This window comes from Lactuca saligna, chromosome 1, assembly GCF_052625555.1.
Source record: "Lactuca saligna cultivar CGN05327 chromosome 1, ASM5262555v1, whole genome shotgun sequence".
NCBI lineage: Eukaryota > Viridiplantae > Streptophyta > Magnoliopsida > Asterales > Asteraceae > Lactuca > Lactuca saligna.
In genome coordinates, this window is record NC_136417.1 from 102,975,413 (window position 1) to 102,995,419 (window position 20,007).

Genomic DNA, 20,007 nt, shown 5'->3' on the forward strand with positions numbered 1-20,007 from the left:
CTTAGGCACGTCATCAAGTCCCCCAGTCCAGTAGTCGTAGTTTTGTACTGCTAGATACAACGTTCTGGGCTTGATTAATTTACACGTGTTGCTTCCCTGTTCGTTCGCCGTTCCGGTTTTAATAGCGACGTGACCGCTCATGATGGCTAGCGGTTACGTCAACGTGTCAGACATTTTGAACATCCCCCCCCCCCCCTTTCCGTTTTCTTAAAAGAGTACTTATCATGCCTTCTTATCTACGTTTCCTCTTTCTTTCTATCCTTCTTCCTCAACTCCATTTTCTTTCCTTTCTTTTCATGGCGAGTCCCCCAGGAATTTTGCCCTCTGCTTCTGAGTACTCATATCTCGAAACCACTTATGGCCTTACTTCTCTTGATGGTGTGGAGTTTCCTTCACCAGGTTCTTATATCCTTTCCCCCCTCCCGGAAAAGTCGGAATCTACCAGAAAACCCTAGATGCCGTCCTTCGTCTCCCCTTGACTGATTTCCAAGAGGAGGTGCTCCAGAAAGACGGTTGCAGCATTCAAATGCTGACACCCAATGCTGTAAACAAGGTTGTTGCTTTTGAGATGATCTGTCAGGCTAACAATTATCTTCCTGATTATTTTGTGTTTAAATACTTTTTCCGCTTTTGTTGCACCGGTGATAAGTTCATGTTTTCCGTTCGTCGGGGAGGACATACCCTAGTGCCTGACGGCCGAACGCCCAAAAATTGGCAAGATAGGTGGTTTGGGTTAATCAGGGCTTGGTGGGTAGCGGAAGGTATCGTGCCAACACTTTTGCTGATACTACCCCCAAACTCTTTCCCCATAACCAGGGCATGGCTAATTTTCTCAAGAACATCCAATTGTCCCCCGAGGACTATTCTGAGGCCCTTCTCTCCGGTGTAGGAATGAGGCCGTCTTGGAGACGTCACGGTAAAATGGCAGTTTTCTTTCTCGTTATGGATGGTAAGTGTCTGCGTTCTTGCTTTGTTTATCAATGTTAGGATTTTATTATCTGAAGATTTTCCCTTTTTGATTTTCCTCAATGCCTTAAATTCCCTAGGTAATGAATCTCCTTTGTCTATGGATAAGGTACTTCGAAAACGCTATAGGGGTAAATTGGAGTATCGGGAAGTGGATTTAGTCGATCGTCTTCCCCCCCCCCCCCCTCATCGTTTGGACCAACTTGCTTTTACTGCTGCTATGCCTACTCCTCTGTCGACAAGCGAGGATTTGCCATCTGCCGGGGTGGATCCCCTTGCAGTTCGTCCACTTTCCTCCGTCATGCCTTTAGGTGGCGTTCATACTACTTCCATCGAGGGTGACGAAGACAGCAAAGATGGCGTCATTGCTGATGTTCGGTGACTGCAAGCCAAGAGGAAGGCCGTTATGGCCATGGGTGAGACTATGAGCAGTGAACCTAATGTTTCCAAGCGAGTTCAAACCAGACGTAGCTTCTCGCCCCTTTTAAGCTCGATCTCTTCGTCACCGGCACCCGTTGTTGTTATCCCCTGATGATGACGTTCAACAGTCTGAAGGGATTGATGGGGCGCATAAACAACCCGTAGTTCCTGCTTCAGTTGTTCCCCCTGTTTTTACTAGTTCTTCTCCTTCAAAGGATCTCCGTGACCCGGATCCCACCCCTGTTTCTCCCATCAAGAACTTAGGTGGAGGTTCTTCAGGACCCTCTCCTTTTGTCCCCACTTGGAATCTTCACAATCAGTCTCGTCTCTCCGTTCGTGCTAATGATTTAGAGTTTTCCCGACATGCCTTTACTCCTGCCACTGCTGCTGGTATGGAGGCTATGGGCAGTCCTGCCCTGTCCCATAACATGACCTGCGTTGCTGTGCAAGCCACGTTTTATCTTGTTGCCGGAGCTCGACGTATTCAGACGCTCAACGAGATGGAAGCTGTGCATGCCGGTTGTGGGGCCCATGTAACTGAGTTAGGGCAGCGTCTTTCAGAACTTACTAGTGATCTGCAGCATGCAGAGCAAAAGTATCAACTTCTGGCTTCTGAAAAAGCTCCGATGGAGGAAATCCGGTCCGGTTTGGAAGCCAAAGTTGATTCTCTTTCTCAGGTTAACGAGGGTTTAATGATTCAGGTCGAAAGCCTTGAACGTGACGCAGCCGATCGTGATAGGGTAGTTGTTGACTTGCAATCGAATGTGAACGTTACACAAGGTGATTTGAACTGGTTATTACACGTGGGGCTTGTGCGAGTTGTGGATAAGCTAATCGAGCATCCGGAGTTTACAGGGCCGGTGAGTCTCATCTGTCACGCTGCCTTTGTTGCCATAGCGGAATCTGTGCGTGCTACTCTGGTCACTGCTGGTCACCCAGGTCTTATGGATATCCCTGCTGCTGGCCCCGTTACTAGTGTCAACGAGGCTCTCTTAGCATTTTCTAGTATGGATCATGCTTCATTGTTGGGCTTAGGCGAATTGGACATGCAGGGGGTTCGTGATCTTTGTGCTTTCTCTGGTTTCGATGGTACTCCTGGAGATGTGGTGGATGGCAACGATGGAATTGATCATAGTAAGAGCATTGTTGCTAGTGGTGAGAGTATTGTTAACGAAAGTGGTGGTGGTGGTGGTGCTGGTGATCTTTTGGATGCCAACGTTTGTCTGGGTGATGAGTGTAATAAGAATGATGTTGTTCCTAAGCCAGGTCGTGTTGATGACATTGTTGAGAACGCTAGAGATGTAGAAGATGTTGTTGTGTGTGGAGGTGGTGGCATTAATGCCGAAGGGAATAGAGATGACGGTGACGATGATGGTATGATGTAGGTTTCGTGTTCTACCCTTATGGGGCGTAATGACTTTTGTTTGTTTGTTGTTTTGATGTTTATGTTTTGAACTCTCGTGTGTGGTTGTTTTTGGCTTTTCTGTGTTGGCGATGTTATCCTTGCTGTGATATTTGATGATATATGAAATGTAATCGCTATGTGTTTATTACTCCATATATCGTTAGTTGCTAAATTTATTAATGCCACAAGGCCACACACTAAGCGTTCGACCTTATGCTGAGCATAAGGGTGATGCCTCGATTAATTCGATGCACTAAGCGTCCGCATGAGCCGGTGTGTCGAGCCTTATATGCATTGATCATAGGGTTTAATACGCTAAGTATTAAGGCTGAATGCACTGGGTTTTAATATACTAAGTATTTAATACACTAAGTATTATCATATAATGCACTAAGCATTATAATTTAATACGCCAAACTTTAAGACTTAAATGCACTGAGCATTACGCACGTTAATCATTAAGAGTTCAGTACATTAAGTACAGATTTCATCATTTTAACTGCTTAGATATGTACACTGAGTACAAGGCTTTAAACACATCGAGTATCAGAACATTCTTCAGTGCTCACGCACTCGGGTTTTGATCTTGGCTTCCTGCGTTTTGACGCTTGAATTATCCACCAGTACTTGCTCCAACTTCGTTGCTTTCTTGTGGGAGCTTTCTTCTAGAAGTAGAATTTCCTCAAATTCCTTGCGTTCCACATTTTTGGAATCTGCCTTCCTTCCATTGTTTCTAGTGTGTACGCCCCATTTTGGTTTGCTTCGACAACCTTGTATGGACCCTCCCATATGGGTCCTAGCTTACCCTGAGGCTGAGCTCGATTGCCTCGTTCTTTCTTAGCACATACTCTCCCACTTTAAATGCTTTTTCCTTGACTCTTTGATTGTAATATCTCTCAGTCGCACGTTTGTATGCCGCCTGGCGTATGCTTGCCTTCTCTCGCCTTTCCTCAAGGATATCTAGGTTCAGCCTCAGGTCTCGGGAATTGGCTTCTTCATCGGTATGGCTTTTCCTTAGCGTGCCTATCATTACCTCCGCTGGAAGCATTGCCTCCGCTCCATATGTCAAACTGAATGGTGTCTCTCGCGTTCCTGTTCGTGGGGTGCTCCTATACGGCCATAGCATCGTTGGTATCTCTTCCGCCCAGTTTCCTTTGGCCTTTCCTAACCGGTTCTTAATCCCGTTCACAATGGTTCTATTGGATACTTCTATCTGTCCATTTGCTTGTGGGTGTGCCACTGATGTGAATCGCTGATTTATCCCCTTGCTAGAGCACCACTCCTTGAACGGGTTTTCAGCAAACTGAAGTCCATTGTCACTTATCAATGTTTTAGGTGTGCCAAATCTAATCATGATATTCTTCCAGACAAACTCGATCATGTGCCTTCCTGTTATGCATGCCAACGGTTCTGCTTCAATCCATTTCATAAAATAGTCCACAGCCACGACCATATATTTTAACCTTCCTGGTGCTTCTAGGAATGGTCCCACAATGTCTGTTCCCCATTGATAAAATGGCCAGGGGCTGGATATATTGGATAAGGGCACCGGTGGATTCGCTTGGAGCGGGGAGAACGCTTGGCACTCCCCACATGCTTTTGTCAGCTCTACTGCATCTTGGTGCACGGTGGGACAGTAGATCCCCATCCGAAGCAAATTTCCCGTTAAAGCTCATGCACCCTCATGTGTTCCTGCTTGACCTGCATGTGCTTCCTGCAACGCCTCTTTCCCTTTGATCTCGTCCACGCATCCTAGCCATGGGGTTGTGAATCCCTTTCGGTACAGCTCCCCCTTAAATAGAGCGTATGAAGGGGCCTTTATGCGTATTCTTCTGGCTTCGTCATGACTATCAGGTAGGACGTCTTGCTGTAAGTAGTCTATTAGTGGGGTCATCCATGTGGGTCCCGCTATCGTGAGTGTGCTTACTTTTCGTTCCTATATGCTTCTTTCCTTGAGCACTTCGACCAAAACCTTCTTTGATAAGTGATCAAAACATGTCGACACCAATTTGCTTAGGGCGTCTTCTCTCCTGTTCTCGCTCCTTGGGATTTATTTGACAGTGAACTCCTTAAAGGATTTGGTAAGCTGTCGCACTGTCTTCACGTATCTTTCTATTCTTTTGTCTCTTGTCTCGAAGCTTCCATTAACCTGGTTGGCAGCCAGTCTTAAGTCTGTCAACGTAGCTATGGCCTCCGCCCCCATTTGTTTGGACAAGCGTAGGACGGTAAGCAATGCCTCATACTCCGCCTCATTATCTGAGGTGCGGAAGTCGAAATGGAGGGCATACGTAACTTCCTCTCCTTCCGGGCTGGTTAAGATTAGGCCAGCCCCCAAGCCCTCCCTGCTGGATGCTCCATCGGTATACAACGTCCATTTTCTATTTCCCTTTAGAATTTCTTTTACCGCCATGATTCCTTCTTTGGTTACGTCTCGTTCCCCTGGGACTTCAAGTAGGAAATGTGACAGCGCCTGCCCTTTGGTGCTTGTCCTTGGCTGGTAGCTAATATCATGTTCACCCAATTCGATCGGCCATTTTGTGAGTCTTCCCAAGGTTTCGAGATTGAGCAAGATTTGTTTAATCGGGCATTTCATCAGGACCTCTATTTGGTGGGCCTGAAAATACCGTCTCAACCGTCTTGCAGCATAGATCAGCGCTAGCACCATCTTTTCTAGGGTGGGATAGTTGAGTTCAGGGCCTTGTAACGCTCTGCTCACAAAGTACACTAGCTTCCGTTCCCCTTCTCTTTCCACAACTAATACAGAGGATATGGCTTCGGTTGAAGTCGAGAGGTATACCTGCAATATCTCACCCGAAATGGGGCTAGCTAACGTGGGTAGTTTGTGTAAAGCTTCATTGATTTCTTGGAGTGCTACCTCTGCCGCCGTTGTCCACTGGAAATTACTTTTCTCGATACAGCCATTCAATGTGTTGAATCGCGACATAGCCTTTTCAGCTGACTTTGAAATGAACCTACTGAGCGCCGTGATTTTCCCATTCAGGCCTCTTGCGTCCCTTAGAGTACTTGGGGAGGTGTTTCCATGAACTCGCCCACTTTTGCTGGGCTGGGCTGGATGCCTTGTCTAGTAACATAGTATCCTATGAACTGACCTTCTTCCACTCCAAACATGCACTTGCTCGGGTTTAGCTTCATCCTTGATTTCTCCAACGTTTTGAAAGTCTCTTCGATATCTAGCAACATCTTTACCTCATCCTCACTTTTAATGACAATATCGTCGACATATACTTCAATGTTTCTCCTAATCTGGCTTGAGAACATGGAGTCGACCAGACGTTAGTATGTTGCCCCCGCGTTTTTTAAACCAAAGGGCATTTTGGTATAGGAAAATGTGCCATGGTCGGTGTAGAAAGTTGTTTTCTCCTCGCCGTCCTTACTCATCAGGATCTGGTGATACCCTTTATACGCATCCAGGAAACATTTTAATTTGAAACCTTGTAGTGATTCTACCTTCTGGTTAATTTCCGGGAGGGGGTAGCAATCTTTAAGGCATGCCTTGTTAAGGTCGGAGAAATCGATGCACATGCGCCATGACCCATCATGCTTTCGTACCATAACAGGATGGGCTATCCATGTTCGGAAAACTGCTTCCCTTAGGATCCCTGCCTTTGTCAGCTTAGCCACCTCCACATTGATCACCCTATTACGATCTCCCCCCTAGACCCTCTTTTTCTGTTTAACTTCCTTTGTACCCAGTTTAATCATGAGTTTGTGTTCAATGATTTTCCAGTCTACACCTACCATGTCTGTGGGAGTCCATGCAAATATGTGCTTGTATCGCCTGAGGAGATCGACGAGTGCCTGCCTGGTGTGCCCTAGAAGGTTGCGACCAATGCTGATTTCCTGATCAAGGTGTTCTTCGTTGAACACCTCTTTCTCGTATGCCGATTCACCCCATGCTTTTTTAGTTTCTCTTGTTATCTCGGCTGGTTGCATAATCGTAAAGCATTACAGCTGTCTTGGTGGTGTGGCTAGGATTGTGAACATTACTATCCCGTGCATTGTGGACAGAATCGCACCTAATTTGAGCAAGGATGGCCTTCCCAGAATGATATTATGCTCTGCTGAATATCGGATCAAAACGAAATCGACTAGGACTATTTTCCTTCATTTCTTGTCAAGAATAGTCAGTGTAAGAGGGAGGTGGATCATGCCTAGCGGCCATAGACTGTGTCCCGTGAATCCGACCAACCTTCCCATGGTAGGCCTCAGGCCGTCCTTCTACCTGTCTGGAGGGAGGCGGAAACAATGCTCGTAGATGATGTCTGCGGAGCTACCTGTGTCGATATACACTCCGTGTATGACCACATCTTTAATAAAGGCCTATATTATGAGAGGGTTATCACCTGTCCAGCCTTTAGGTCTGGGATCTTGTGCCGAGAATGTGAGATTTTGTGCCATGGGCGTGAGGTTCTCCTAGTGTGCAGTTCCCTCGTGTCTGCTTCTCTTGCCTTGTATCATGAATATTTCTTTGGGCTGAGTACCTTCTTTCAGAGCTCCTATGGTGTTTTCTGCGTCAAACTTGGCGTGCAGGCGTGCTACCTCCATAAGATCTCCCTTGAGCTTTTTCTCCTCCATTTCTTTTTTAAGGACCGAGCAGTTGGTAGTGTCATGTGTTTTGCTTTTGTGGTATTTGTAGTACCGTCCTTTTGGTGCTCTCTCTTGCTGCTTGTCCGTGACCACTATACATCTAGACGACGACCCCGTCTATCATCCTTGACGAACGGCCTGAAGCGACCCAATGGTCTCTTCCCTTGTCCGAAGTGCCTGCCTCCCCCTGATGTTTTTGTGTAGGTTGGGTTAGAACGCTTGACGGCCATGGCGTTTAAGTATGCTTATTTCGCTGCTTCGCCTTCCTCCTGTCTTAAATATATTTCCACCCTTTCCTTTAGTTCAAATTTTTTCTGTGGTTTTTTGCCCATGAGTTTCTATGACAGAGGGCTGGGGAGGAGTCCCCATGTGAAAGCTCGTGCTATAAGACCCTCGTCATGACCTGCCACGTCCACCGTGGCGTTTGTAAACCGTGTGAAGTACTCTCTTACGCTTTTTCCTTCCTTTTACTTACATCCAATGATGGAATGGGAATCGCCTTTGTACTTTCGCAGTTGCATGAAGTTGGTGAGGAAAAGATACTTGAGTTGGCCAAAGTTGTAAATGCTACCTGGGCGTAGCGTCTTGAACCACGTGCCTGCATTTCCATCTAGTGTCGTTGGGAAATATGTGCACCAAAAATTCTCGTCTAGCTTTAATGACGTCATTGTCCATTCATATGTGTCGATATGACTGTCCGGATCGGTGGTACCATTGTAAGTTTTCAAGTTGGGGAGCTTCGTTGTGTTTGGGATCTTGTAATCCAGTAGTTCCTTGGCAAACGGAGATGTGACACTCCGTGACAGGCAATCCTGATTGGGGATGGTTAGCGAGCCCTGTACATTATATTGGTGGGGCTTATTGTACGGCTGTGCCCCGGGGTGACCGTTGAACGCTTGGTATCCTGGGTTAGGACCATAGAAGGCCTCCTGCTGGAACGGCAACTACAGCGAGTATCCTGGATGTATGAGTTGAGATTGAGCCAGGGATTGTGTTGGTGTAAGCTGCTGTTGACTTGTGTGGGTGGTCACTATAGGCTCACCCAATGTGCCTGTTGAGGGGTGAGGAAACAATGGTGGTGCTATCATGGTTTACGCGAGCGGTGGGAGCATCAGGGGTGTGCTTGTCTGTATCTGGCTCTATGGTGACACGTATAGTGGTGGTTGGGTTTGTGATGCTTGGCTTGCTGGGATTGTCACTGGAAAAAGGGTAAGTCGGCGTTGTACTATCGGGGTAAAAAATGGTGACATTTGGTTTACTGAGAGTTGTGTCGCCGTTGGCTGAAATGTTAATGGCGTCGGCAAAGGTGTGGCTAGTGGTACCGTCCCCATAGGTGGCCTCGGTTGTCGGGATGGCGGTTGGATGATGGATTCTATGCTTGTTGTTGGCAGCAAAGGAGGTGGTTGAGCTAGCTGCTAGGTTATCGGGGGTGTTGTAGTTATCATATAGCTTACTTCGCTGGTGGGTTCATTGGTGGTCGTTATGGGTGGCGGTATTTCATCCAACGGTGTCATGGAGCATATAGGGCTGTTCTGGATTCCATCAACCCTGTCGCCGCCGTCAGACGCCATTGATTTTGTTGAAACAGTGGTTTTTGCTTTGTTCTTCGTCACACAAAGCGGATGGCGCCAAATGATGTAACTTTCACCTTGACCTTCTATTTTCTCTCCGGTATGGTGTTAGGAGGTATCTGCAAGGCCACACGAAAGAACAGCCGTCAGCCGTTTCCCGGGAGGATGCTCCCGGAAGAATGCTCCGACGGTCAAGTTAGATGGGTTTTAGGTGTTTCTCAAGGAGATTGCTCTTAGAGAAGATGGCTTACCTTTAAGGCTCCTGAATGTGCCCTTTTATACCTAGCGATCCTGCTTGTCCGTATGGGACATGATTGCTTTTAGGGGACAAGGTCAGAGGCGCTAATTGAAGGGTTGTGTGCCTCTTTATGTCAGAGTACTGCCATTGGCTCCGGCGGTAATGCTTTGACCCTATGCCTTGTCGCTTGACCGTATCTTTTGTCTTGACAGTGGGAGCGTCTCTGGTGGGCGCGAGCTTTTCGCCGAGGCGCCCTGCTCTTAGGGGCACTGGCGGGCGCTGAGCCCGCTCCTCTTGGCTCGGCCGGGGCGCCGGGTATCTTGGGCAGGCGTGACTCTTCCGTGCCGACTTAGGCACGTCATCATATAATTTATGGAATGTTAAATATTATATGTATTTAATTTTAGTATATCATCAATGAAAATTCTTTTCTAAATCATGATTGGTTTATTTTAAATTGATTATGAATATAAGTGCTAACTTTTATGTTTGTTCTTATTTATTTGGTGTTCGCAAGAACTTTCCATTAGACTTGGCACAACTTTGATTAATTTTGGTATATCATCAATGCAATGTGGTATATATCTTTCAATTATATGAAATCTCAAATAATGAAATGTCATTACTATTGTGATAATTTAGTTTATATATTTCCTTTTACTAATGTTAACGGTCTTATTTTTTTTTCTAAAAACCATAATGCTTTTACTAATTGTACTTTTTATAAATATCCTAGTATCTTATAATTTTTTTTATCTTTATAATTTTTCATAACTATGCTATTTCAAGATTGACTGTCTTAAATGCGAAACTTTGTTCACTGATTTTGACCAAAAAAGGTTTCCCATGACTAAGGTATGACCTTTCAAAATTAGGGACAAATTAGGGAAAAATGTTGAAATAAGAGCTTTGACTTTTTAAATAAAAAAAACCACATATGCACATTGCTATTAACTGAATATGTTAAAAAAAATAGAAATTACAATGCACTTTGTATCTGCTAAACGCACTTACAACTCAAAAGAAAATTTGAAATTGTAATTCAAAACATTATAGATTAAAGTCAAAGTCAGTTAAAAACCAAGAATTATAGGCAAATATGTCAAATTAATAGCAAAATAGTATTGATAATTAAAATCACTGAAGGGTAAATGATAGTTTTCAATCATCAACTACCGTGCAATCCAAACAACCTTAGAAAAAAAATTAAATACATAACACACACATACATACAATTAATCACAAGTCTTTGAGCTTTTCTCAGGGACATTTTATCAAACATGTTGAGTGCAACATCAAATGCAAGGTTAAAAAGACAAAACTAAAAGATTAAAAAACTAAAACTAACATTTATAATCAAAATTATTCGTGCATTGAAGGATCACAGTCAAATACAACACAAATGAGAAATCGAATACAATTAATAAAAATTAAGAACATCATATTAAAGAAGGAAGCTGGATAACGAACGTGGTGATGCAAATGGTCTGTAGAAACCATAATGTACGAACAACAACACATGATTTATACATAACTTTCGATAATGATTATAGAAAGGATATCAAATTTCGAATTCTTTGATTCTTTGAAATTGAGCGATGATATCATATAGTCTTGTAGATACGTTTTATATAATATATGTGAATTGAAAGAATATACAAAAGGTGACAGCTAAAAACATAATTTTAATTAGGAAGGAACGAAATTTTATTTAAAAATTATGGTGAGGTTTAAATGAGTTAAATACATTCCTTTTATAAATGATATTAACATTAAATTAGTTATTCAAGCTTTCAAATTTGGTCAATATTAATTTAATTCAATTTTATTTTAGGATGACATCATCAAAATGATTCAAAGCTTGAAATTAATCAATGAAATACAATGAATGACCATGATTGTTGAAGGTGATATCATCAAATTTCTCTTTTAATATATATACAGAGAAGTCAAATACAAAACTAATGAGAAATCAAATACAATTAATAAAAATTAAGAACATTATATTAAAGAACCTGGATGACAAACGTGATGTTCCAAATGGTGATGTTGTTTGAACGTGATGCTGCAAAGGGTCTAAAGAAAACACAATGTACGAACAACAGCACATGATTTATACATAACATTAGATAATGATTATGGAAAGAATATCAAATTTCAAAGTCCTTGATTTATTGAAATTAAGAGAAGATATCGCGTAATCTTGTAGATACGTTTCATATAATAGATGTGAATTGAAAAAATATACGAAAGGTGCCAGCTAAGAATGTGATTTAAATTAGGAATGAACAAAATTTACTTTAAAAATTATAATGAGGTTTAAATAAGTTGAATACATTCCTTTTATAAATGACATTAACATTAAATTAGTTAGTCAAACTTTCAAATTTAGTCAATATTAATTTAATTCAATTTTATTTTAGGATGACATCATCAAAATGATCCAATGCTTGAAATTAATCAAGGAAACATAATAAATGACCCCGATTGTAGAATTTGATGTAATTAATTTTCTCCTTAATATATATAGAGATCGTGAGGTCAAGAAGATTGTATTTAGATTGTATTTGTCTGATTTCTGAAGACGAAGAAATAAAGGAAAGAAATGGAGGTGCCCTGTGTCGGGTAGACCGGAATCCCAGATTTCGTGGAACCATGTAAATAGCTGTGTTTGTTTCACTACTAGAAAAAATGTTATCTAATATGGTTTAATGTGTAACTAGAAAAGAGCCCTCGCTACGCGGGGTTAGATTTGGATTAAATCATCATCAACAGGAGCTAACGATACATGGTTCATTTATTTATTTATCGGAAGGTAAACTGCTTTTAATTGGGGGATACACGATTTGTTAATCAGAAGGTAAAGTTCATCTAGTCAGTGGATGTTTCTTTCATCAGTCCTTTGCAAGTTGCGTCCTCCTATGGATTGATCCGATCATGAACGCCAGGTTTTCTTCCATGGATTGGTCGCCTGCTGCTCTAAAATGACTAAAACTTAAAACATAAAAGCTCATAAAGTATTCATACTTTCACAGAAAAAGATAAAAGTTCAATTGATTTTTATTCATGCTTTTAGTACTTCCTATTTTCCAGTAATTTATTTTATCAAACTCATTTACTTTCCTTACATAAATTTATGATATAGAAAGAAATATGTTTGTCTATATTTTGAAGGAAAAGGAAAAAAAAAACAAAAAAAGGGCAAAAGGAAACCCCATGTACACAGAAAAGGAGCAAAGTTCAAAAAGTTCAATTGATAGCGATATTTCAAGTTACATATCACTTCAATTATATATAAAATAGAGTTAGTTACAAAACTGGTCCCTGTGTTACGTGATTGTTATCAGGCTTAGTCCAAAAATGAATCATTTTGCAACTTTGGTAATTGATCCTTATCGCGTAATTTTTTTTGGTAAGATTTCATAAATAGGCCTTTTGTTAAATTTTTAATAATTACCATTTTGCCTTTCTTTTTGTATTCAAACTATAAAAATGGCAAAAAGATTTATTTTTGGACCATTTTGCCTTTCTTTTTGTATTCAAACTGTAAAAATGGCAAAAGGATTTATTTTTGTACTGGAAAAACGAAAAAAGAAGGGTAAAATGGTCATCTGTACAAATTTAACAAAAGGATTCTGAAAGTTAATGAATAAAAGACGAAAATCTATCCTAATAAATGAAAATAACTTTGCCACATGTCATTCTCTCATAAAATTAGCCACATGTAATTCTGTCATAAATTTGAGATATATATTTATTTTCCACTTGTCATTGCTTCAATTTTCATTTTCAATCTATCATTAATTTAGTTTCTATAAATTAAACCTACCATAATGACTATTAATTTTAAATTTTAAATTTTAAATTCAATTTCAAATAAATTTACAGTTTAAACCTTTATGTTTAACATTTTGTTATAATTAACTCGTTTAGTACACTAAACACATAATTTTAATTAATTTATTTTTTGCATGTTTTTTTCACATAATTTTCACTTATTTCAATTTCAAATTCAAATAAAATTTCTATTTAATCGTTCGTACTTAACATTTTGCTTTAATCAACCCGTATAATATACGGGTCTCACAACTAGTCAATATAAAACCTTGCTATAAAAACCAAAATTGCAAGATGGGGGTTTACATCGTCTCCTAAATGATATATGAAAGTCGCTCAATACAACATGTCTATCTGTTTAAAGTAATATGTTTTTTGGTTTTATGTTCTTATAGATAGGGGTAAAATAGGAAATATAACAAATTAACAATAAAGAGAGAAACTATATGAGATTGAAGAAAGGAATACCTAAACAATGGAGATAGTATAACCTAATTAGAATCTCAGCTGCATAGAATCTGCACATATCAATTCAAAATCAGGGGTAGGGGTAAAACAGGAAGAAACATGCGTAGAACATTAAAGCACAAATGAAATATGAGAGCATTTTTTCTTCTTGCTTTACGTACTAACATTCAACCTTCTTGATTCAATATGTAGTGTTTATATTTTATGCATGTAGAAATGATCTGTGTATTTGGATGGTTTAACATTTTCATGATTAAAACCTTTATATCCGTTTAAAAATACCATTAATAGATACAAAAGAAGAAGAAGAAGAAGAAGAAGAAGAAAAAGAAGAAAGCAAAAAAGAGAGATAAATATTTACACACATCATGGAGAACATCAATCATGAAGTAACTATTGCACCTGCTTGTAAACACAAATGAATGATTTTAAAGATCCAAATTCCACAGTAAAAAGCAACCAAATTAAAAACGGTGACTTACCTGGTTGAAATATTGAACTTTTCGATAATACACAATGTCAAATGGGACATGTAGCAACCCTCCAACTATATTCCATGTATAACATGCAACGAAAAACTGGAATTCCCAGTGAGCTGAAAAAAATATCCATCCTTGAAAAGAAAACTTGAAGATGAAATACATAAAGAAGGTTAAAAACCTGAAATTAAACACTAAGTGATCCCAAAAATTGACAAACCCGACTAAAGCATTTTATCAAGCACTTGGTGTGCATCATAAAAGTTACCTGGAACAGACGTACCATCTTCCCTGCACAATAACAATCGATTCAAAATCATAACCATATAAAGAATAAAAAATAAATAAATAAGACGTATGAAATTGCGTTAACAGAACCAGAAGGTGAAACAACAACCAAATTCCAATCAATTTCATCATCATACCTCTTTCTTTCTCTATAAACAGCCCTTGCACTATTATATTTTGGTTGATACTCAGATACCAATCCTTTCTCCTGCATATAGACAAGTAAGTGAAATAATGATGAAAAAAACAAAAAGTTCCTATTGTTTTGTGGAAACCAAAGTATTAGAAACCGGTAAAGATTTCAGGAAGTTATCATTGGCTTTTTTGATGAAATATTGACAAAAACATTGAATGATGAAGGTAAAATTATAGAGAAAAGTCAAACCAAAGAGGTATCTATGACCAATTCAATTGCTTCTGCTGAACATCTATTTTGCTGCATCATCATTACTGACAACCATATGTGCTTCTATATATTGCTTCCAATATTTTGCCTAAGAAACAACAGACAACCAAACACTCAGTTTAAACAGTTGATTTTTTAATTTGAAACCCTAGCATGTATATTGATGTGTTTGAAATATAATCTGAACACCCGTAAATTTCTGATTGCAAGTTGAATATTCATATGATTGTTTCTAACATAAGATTGCTTTAAAATTCCAAGAACACATCTAAAACTAAAGAATAAAAGACATGTCAACCAATAGTTAGGGCTAGAAAAAGTGTGCCAGTACAAAAAATTGAACTGTAGGAAAGTAAACTGAAGTTCAATAACAAATACCTATTGTAAAGTCAGATCATGATCGACTCTTTGCTGGAGACCTGCGACTTGCTTACGACGTCTGCAATGACTGTGAATGCTGTTAACGGTTTTTACTTTACGATGTCCTAGGGTCGATGTTTTATGGAGATCCTCCTACATATGTCTAAATGTGCATAGAGTCGAGGTTAAAAAAGAGATACACGAATCGATTGAGACACACATATAAGATACAAAGATGAAGCATTTGTAACGATGATGGAGGCGGTGGATAAGGGGCGATGCTGAACTTAGAGAGGGGTAGGACCATCGATTACGAATTAGCCAACATCGATGGAATTAGCCAACATCGGCTTGTACCCGGCCCAGAAATAGAGAATCGTCTCGTCCGGGACGCCATGGCGCTGATGTTTTTGGGTTTGTCAGTGCAGCATCTGCAAAATTTAGGGATTCAATTTAGGGCATCCTGGATGCTTCAAACAAATTGTACTCATCTTCAATAGCAACGTCATTGGGTGGAGGCGTAATCGAAAAGAGAAGGAGTAGAGCAAAATCGGTGAAGAGGAAGCGTCGGCGGTGACAGGGACTGACGCTTTGAGAAGCTGAACGTACCAAACCTGATTGATAGAAGAAAAAACGTTTGCTGAAAAGGGAGAGCACCTGGAGAAAGTCGAACGATGTGAAGAAAATGGTGTAGTGACTGGAATCGACAATAGTGACGGTTTTGAGGGGCGACGCAGCTGGAAGTAAGAGGAGTGAGATGGCAGGAATTGGATATATAAAATCTGAATAGATAGATATAGCAGAGATAGGGGTGGGGGTAAAGAAAAATAACAGCAATCAAAATATCATTGGGCGAAAAAACGGTACAAAACACGTATTGATATATAAGCAGAGGATCTATTTTGCCAGATATATATAAAGAGAAGGACCATTTTTGTTCCATCCTTAGTAAAATTACTGTAGTTAAGGATATATATATATATATATATATATATATATATATATATATATATATATATATATATATATATATATATATATATATATCCTACTCCTAATAAAAGAAACCTCCTTAGCTACGTGTCCATTCAGTAAACCTTATTCGCCGTCAACTAAAATTACCACTTTACCCTTCTCCCCTTTAATCTTAAAATTACTCTTTTTTCTTCTAAAATCTCGCTTCTTAAATCCTAACATTGATAAGATTCAAATTTTGAAATATGAGACTCGTACCATCCCCAAATCTGGGTACAATCGACAACCGTCTCTTTTTTCTTCCCTGATCCACGATATCACATCCTCTTCTTACAGTTATCCTCTCTCCGATGCTTATCTCGCTTGAAAATATTCTACACTATATATTGAACTTGAGATTAAGAGAAATGACGTGAAAGGTAAAATGATACGATTCTGTTTTTTTTTTTTTTTTAAAGAAAGATGTTCATCTTTGATTTTTCCTGATTCATGTTCCATTAGGGCATATTTATTTGACGTTTTTGTTTTGATTTTTGTTTTATGTTCTTGTAAATCCGGTTTGGTCAATCAATATGCTAAGCCTGGATTGGTTCCACCCGATTTCAGGTTTATTGAACCGTTTTCTTTCGATTAGACTTAAGCTTTATTTGATGAATCATGAGTTTTAATCTGTAGGGTCGACTATTGGCAATATAGCATCATCCCTCTTTGTTTGTAGGTTATAGTTATATTTCATAATGCAGGACAACTATTCGATGATTTGCCCAAATGAAAAACTTTGATGTGTATGGTATCACAAAATGTTATATTTGTCTCCTTTGGTGTTTCTTTTTAACCTAGAATACCATGATAGTTTAGTCTTGCAATTTTATTTTAGTTTTTTATCTTAATAAAAAAATTATGGAAAAGAGAGCCCCTTTAAACATCAGCATTTACATGTTCTTGTGCGTTAATACTTCAATTTTTGATGTTATTGGTTGAACCATTATGCTACAGATCATGATACTGTGATGGAAACTATGATGTGAAGATGATAGTTGAAGGTACTTCTGATACCTTCAAGAACAAGCTTGCAGTCAACCTTTCTGCCAATAATGACTTTGGTTGATAAAAAGTGTGAATTAATAGTTAAGCATTAACGAAATCCAAGTGTGTGGCTTATAGATATAAAAAGGGAAAAAAAGGAACTTGATGAATATCAGTTTCACTATAAAAAAAAACGTTGAATATGGAAGGTTATATGTGGTATTTTACAAATACTAGATTTGGTGGAAAGGAATACTTACAAATTTTTTGATAAAGAGTTGAAGGGCTTTAGGAGTAAATGTTTGATTTTTAATTTATGTCAAAAAAATGGCAATTTTATCAGGTGGTTGGATTGGTTTACTAAGGAAGGGCTTTTTGATCTTTTTTTGAAAAATTCTATTGTAAAGTGTTATATTCACAGTTAAGGAGTTGATGGGGTTGGTCTCTTTCCTTTGCCAACTTAATTCGAAAAATGAAGGGTATAATTGGTATTTTATAAACACTAGAGTTGGTGTGACAAAAACTGAAGTAGGATGCTAAAGTTATCAATGGAATGAAAGTATAATGTTATTTCTTTAATTAGATTAATAATGGTAAAATGATCAAAGTAATGAAAATGCAATATAATTTTGAAAAGGTCAAGTGCAAGAAAGTACAATGTCGTTTCCTAGGTTTGTGTAAGGGTTCAATGCAATAAATGAAAGTAATTTGTGGTAAGTGAATAGTTATGCACTTGTGCGGCTATTATAGCAGCAAATTTTATATTTTTTTATGTTAATTTTTCTGATTAGAAAGGTTTTTGTAGTAAACAGATGGAATCAAAGAGAAAGAAAATGGAAGTTAATCAAGAAAAAATGTACTTTAAGAATGTTTACTATATATTTTTTATTGGATTGATACTTTATTATTTAAACCATTTAATGAGTTATTAACAAAACTAACTAAAAAAAGAAATAAATAAATAAAACATTTACGTATCTTCTAGAATAACTACTTGCAAATAAATGATTAATATTATGCCTTTTTAAAATTTTAATGTTGCTTGATTTTGTAATTTATTGTGTTCTATTTATTTATGTTTATTACACTACCGTTATATTTATTTTTTTGTATAAAAATATCATTTTCATAATTGATTGTGTTTTTTATATTTTATTCAAACTTATATTGCATTGTACGTATAAAATCATAATTTTATTAAAACTCAATACATACCGAATGTATGTAAGATATTCAAAAGACATTATTCAAAATAATATATATTAAGTTTAACTAATCATTATAAACTTATATATAAGGCTTATATCGCTGTGATTTAATAAAATTTTGTAAATCTTTGATTTTTTATTACCATTTTAAATTATCAATAATATTGTTCTTTTTTAACTGTAGTTCCCACAGGTTTTAACCTAATATATATATATATATATATATATATATATATATATATATATATATATATATATATATATATATATATATATATATATATATATATATATATATCGCTGTTCAACAAACGAAAGGGGTCTAATAGTAAATTCAATCATCCAATTCTTGGTGGGAGATCGGTGGCGATTGGTGAATCTATAATACAAAACTATTCCCAATTGGAAAATTAGTATTGTTCTTTAATTATTTCCAATAACAACAAGTAGGTCCTAACGAAAAGAACGATATAGTATTAAATAAGTAGATAACATATCTTACGTAATTGGCAGCTTCCTGCAGTCCTGCTGGCTGATTTTTATTTGAACACATAAGAAAAAAAATGAAGTATGAAATACCATACGCTCGAGCACTCATACAAGCATTATTAACAAAATAACATACAAAATCATGCATACTAAAATCTTAATCCTGACCCTTCGAACTTTTCTTTGCAGATACGATCAAGGCGCTCCACCATTTCGGTGGTCAGATGGTTTTTCCAGTCACCGACTTCGCCTTTCCTGAAAAATACACTGTAATCCTCGCCAGATGGAAGCTTTCCTACCTTGTTCACCTTCAGATTACTCAGATTATCAAAACTACAAAGTTCAACAATACCCTCCAACACCTCGTCTTTCTCTTCTTCGGAGGAAAATGGGCACCCTAAGAACTCAGCTAGTTTCCTTAAATGTACCACTGGTTCGTCTTTCATGTCCTCATATTTCAGAAAAAATACTTTATCTGGATTCTTCAAGCTTTCCTCCCAGTAACCTAACACATGATCCCAAAAGGGTCCATACTTCAACGTATGGAGTTAAAGGGCATATATATATGAACAAAAATGTGTTCAGCAAAACCATCAGCGGCATAAAACAGGTGGAATCTTTTTCATTTATAATTTTATATGTTTGAGTTTTGTGTATGTACATATAGCAACTCGATTATAGCAACAGTCACAAACTAAGGTGTAGAAAAGACATAAAATTTAATTGTGCTGTATATAGTATATTGTGCAAGGGTACTGCTATTTGGGTGTCTTCTCCTGTTCAAAATAAATGAAAAAACATGTAAGTAATTTATGTCAGATTGCTATTATATATTCTGTTTATGCAGCAACAATCCAACCGAAGTTGTTAAACCAACAAGAATCGGAGTACAGCTGGTAATAGAAAACTTTTGTAAAGGGGCCACACAGAACCACCCACTATAACAACAAATAAAAACATTTTACAATCAAAATCTCGTGATGCACGTCGTCAGGCTGCACACTTACACTGAACAACTAGCAGAGAAGTCATTTAACAGTGTCATCGATTTTTTTTTATTTTTTTATTTTTTGGTAACGACCCTTTTTAAAAACCACATTATTAAATATCAGATCAAAAAATAAGAAAAAAGCACCTGACAATAGCTTTGCTGGTGCGGTTTCTATGAAACCACATTAAAAAACATTTATTGCCGCATTTAGATCTAGTCGGCACCGTTAAATGTTGAATTCCCTCTTAATTTTTTCTAATATTTTGATTATT

General features: G+C 38.2%; 1 protein-coding gene and 1 long non-coding RNA gene across 28 annotated transcripts; both read right to left on the minus strand.

Annotated features, from left to right (window-relative positions):
* Nucleotides 1-11,119: 11,119 nt before the first annotated feature.
* LOC145042595 (uncharacterized) lies at nt 11,120-15,813 on the minus strand. Of its 27 annotated transcripts, none has more exons than XR_013680711.1 (8): nt 15,065-15,813; nt 14,666-14,774; nt 14,418-14,488; nt 14,261-14,283; nt 13,996-14,108; nt 13,875-13,915; nt 13,514-13,563; nt 11,120-11,284 (listed from the first exon to the last, which is right to left on the minus strand). It is a non-coding gene; the product is annotated as an uncharacterized LOC145042595 (long non-coding RNA). The 27 variants fall into 27 exon arrangements; XR_013680701.1 differs by lacking the exon at nt 11,120-11,284 and adding an exon at nt 11,925-12,196 and having other exon boundaries at nt 13,875-14,108; nt 15,065-15,477; nt 15,704-15,813; XR_013680721.1 differs by lacking the exon at nt 11,120-11,284 and adding an exon at nt 11,925-12,196 and having other exon boundaries at nt 13,996-14,139; nt 14,261-14,278.
* Nucleotides 15,814-18,893: 3,080 nt separating this feature from the next.
* LOC145010199 (cytosolic sulfotransferase 5-like) lies at nt 18,894-19,789 on the minus strand. Its single transcript, XM_078968771.1, has 4 exons — nt 19,752-19,789; nt 19,618-19,682; nt 19,440-19,520; nt 18,894-19,249 (listed from the first exon to the last, which is right to left on the minus strand). The coding sequence occupies exons 1-4, from the start codon at nt 19,787-19,789 to the stop codon at nt 18,894-18,896; spliced, it is 540 nt and encodes a 179-aa protein (XP_078824897.1).
* Nucleotides 19,790-20,007: the final 218 nt, after the last annotated feature.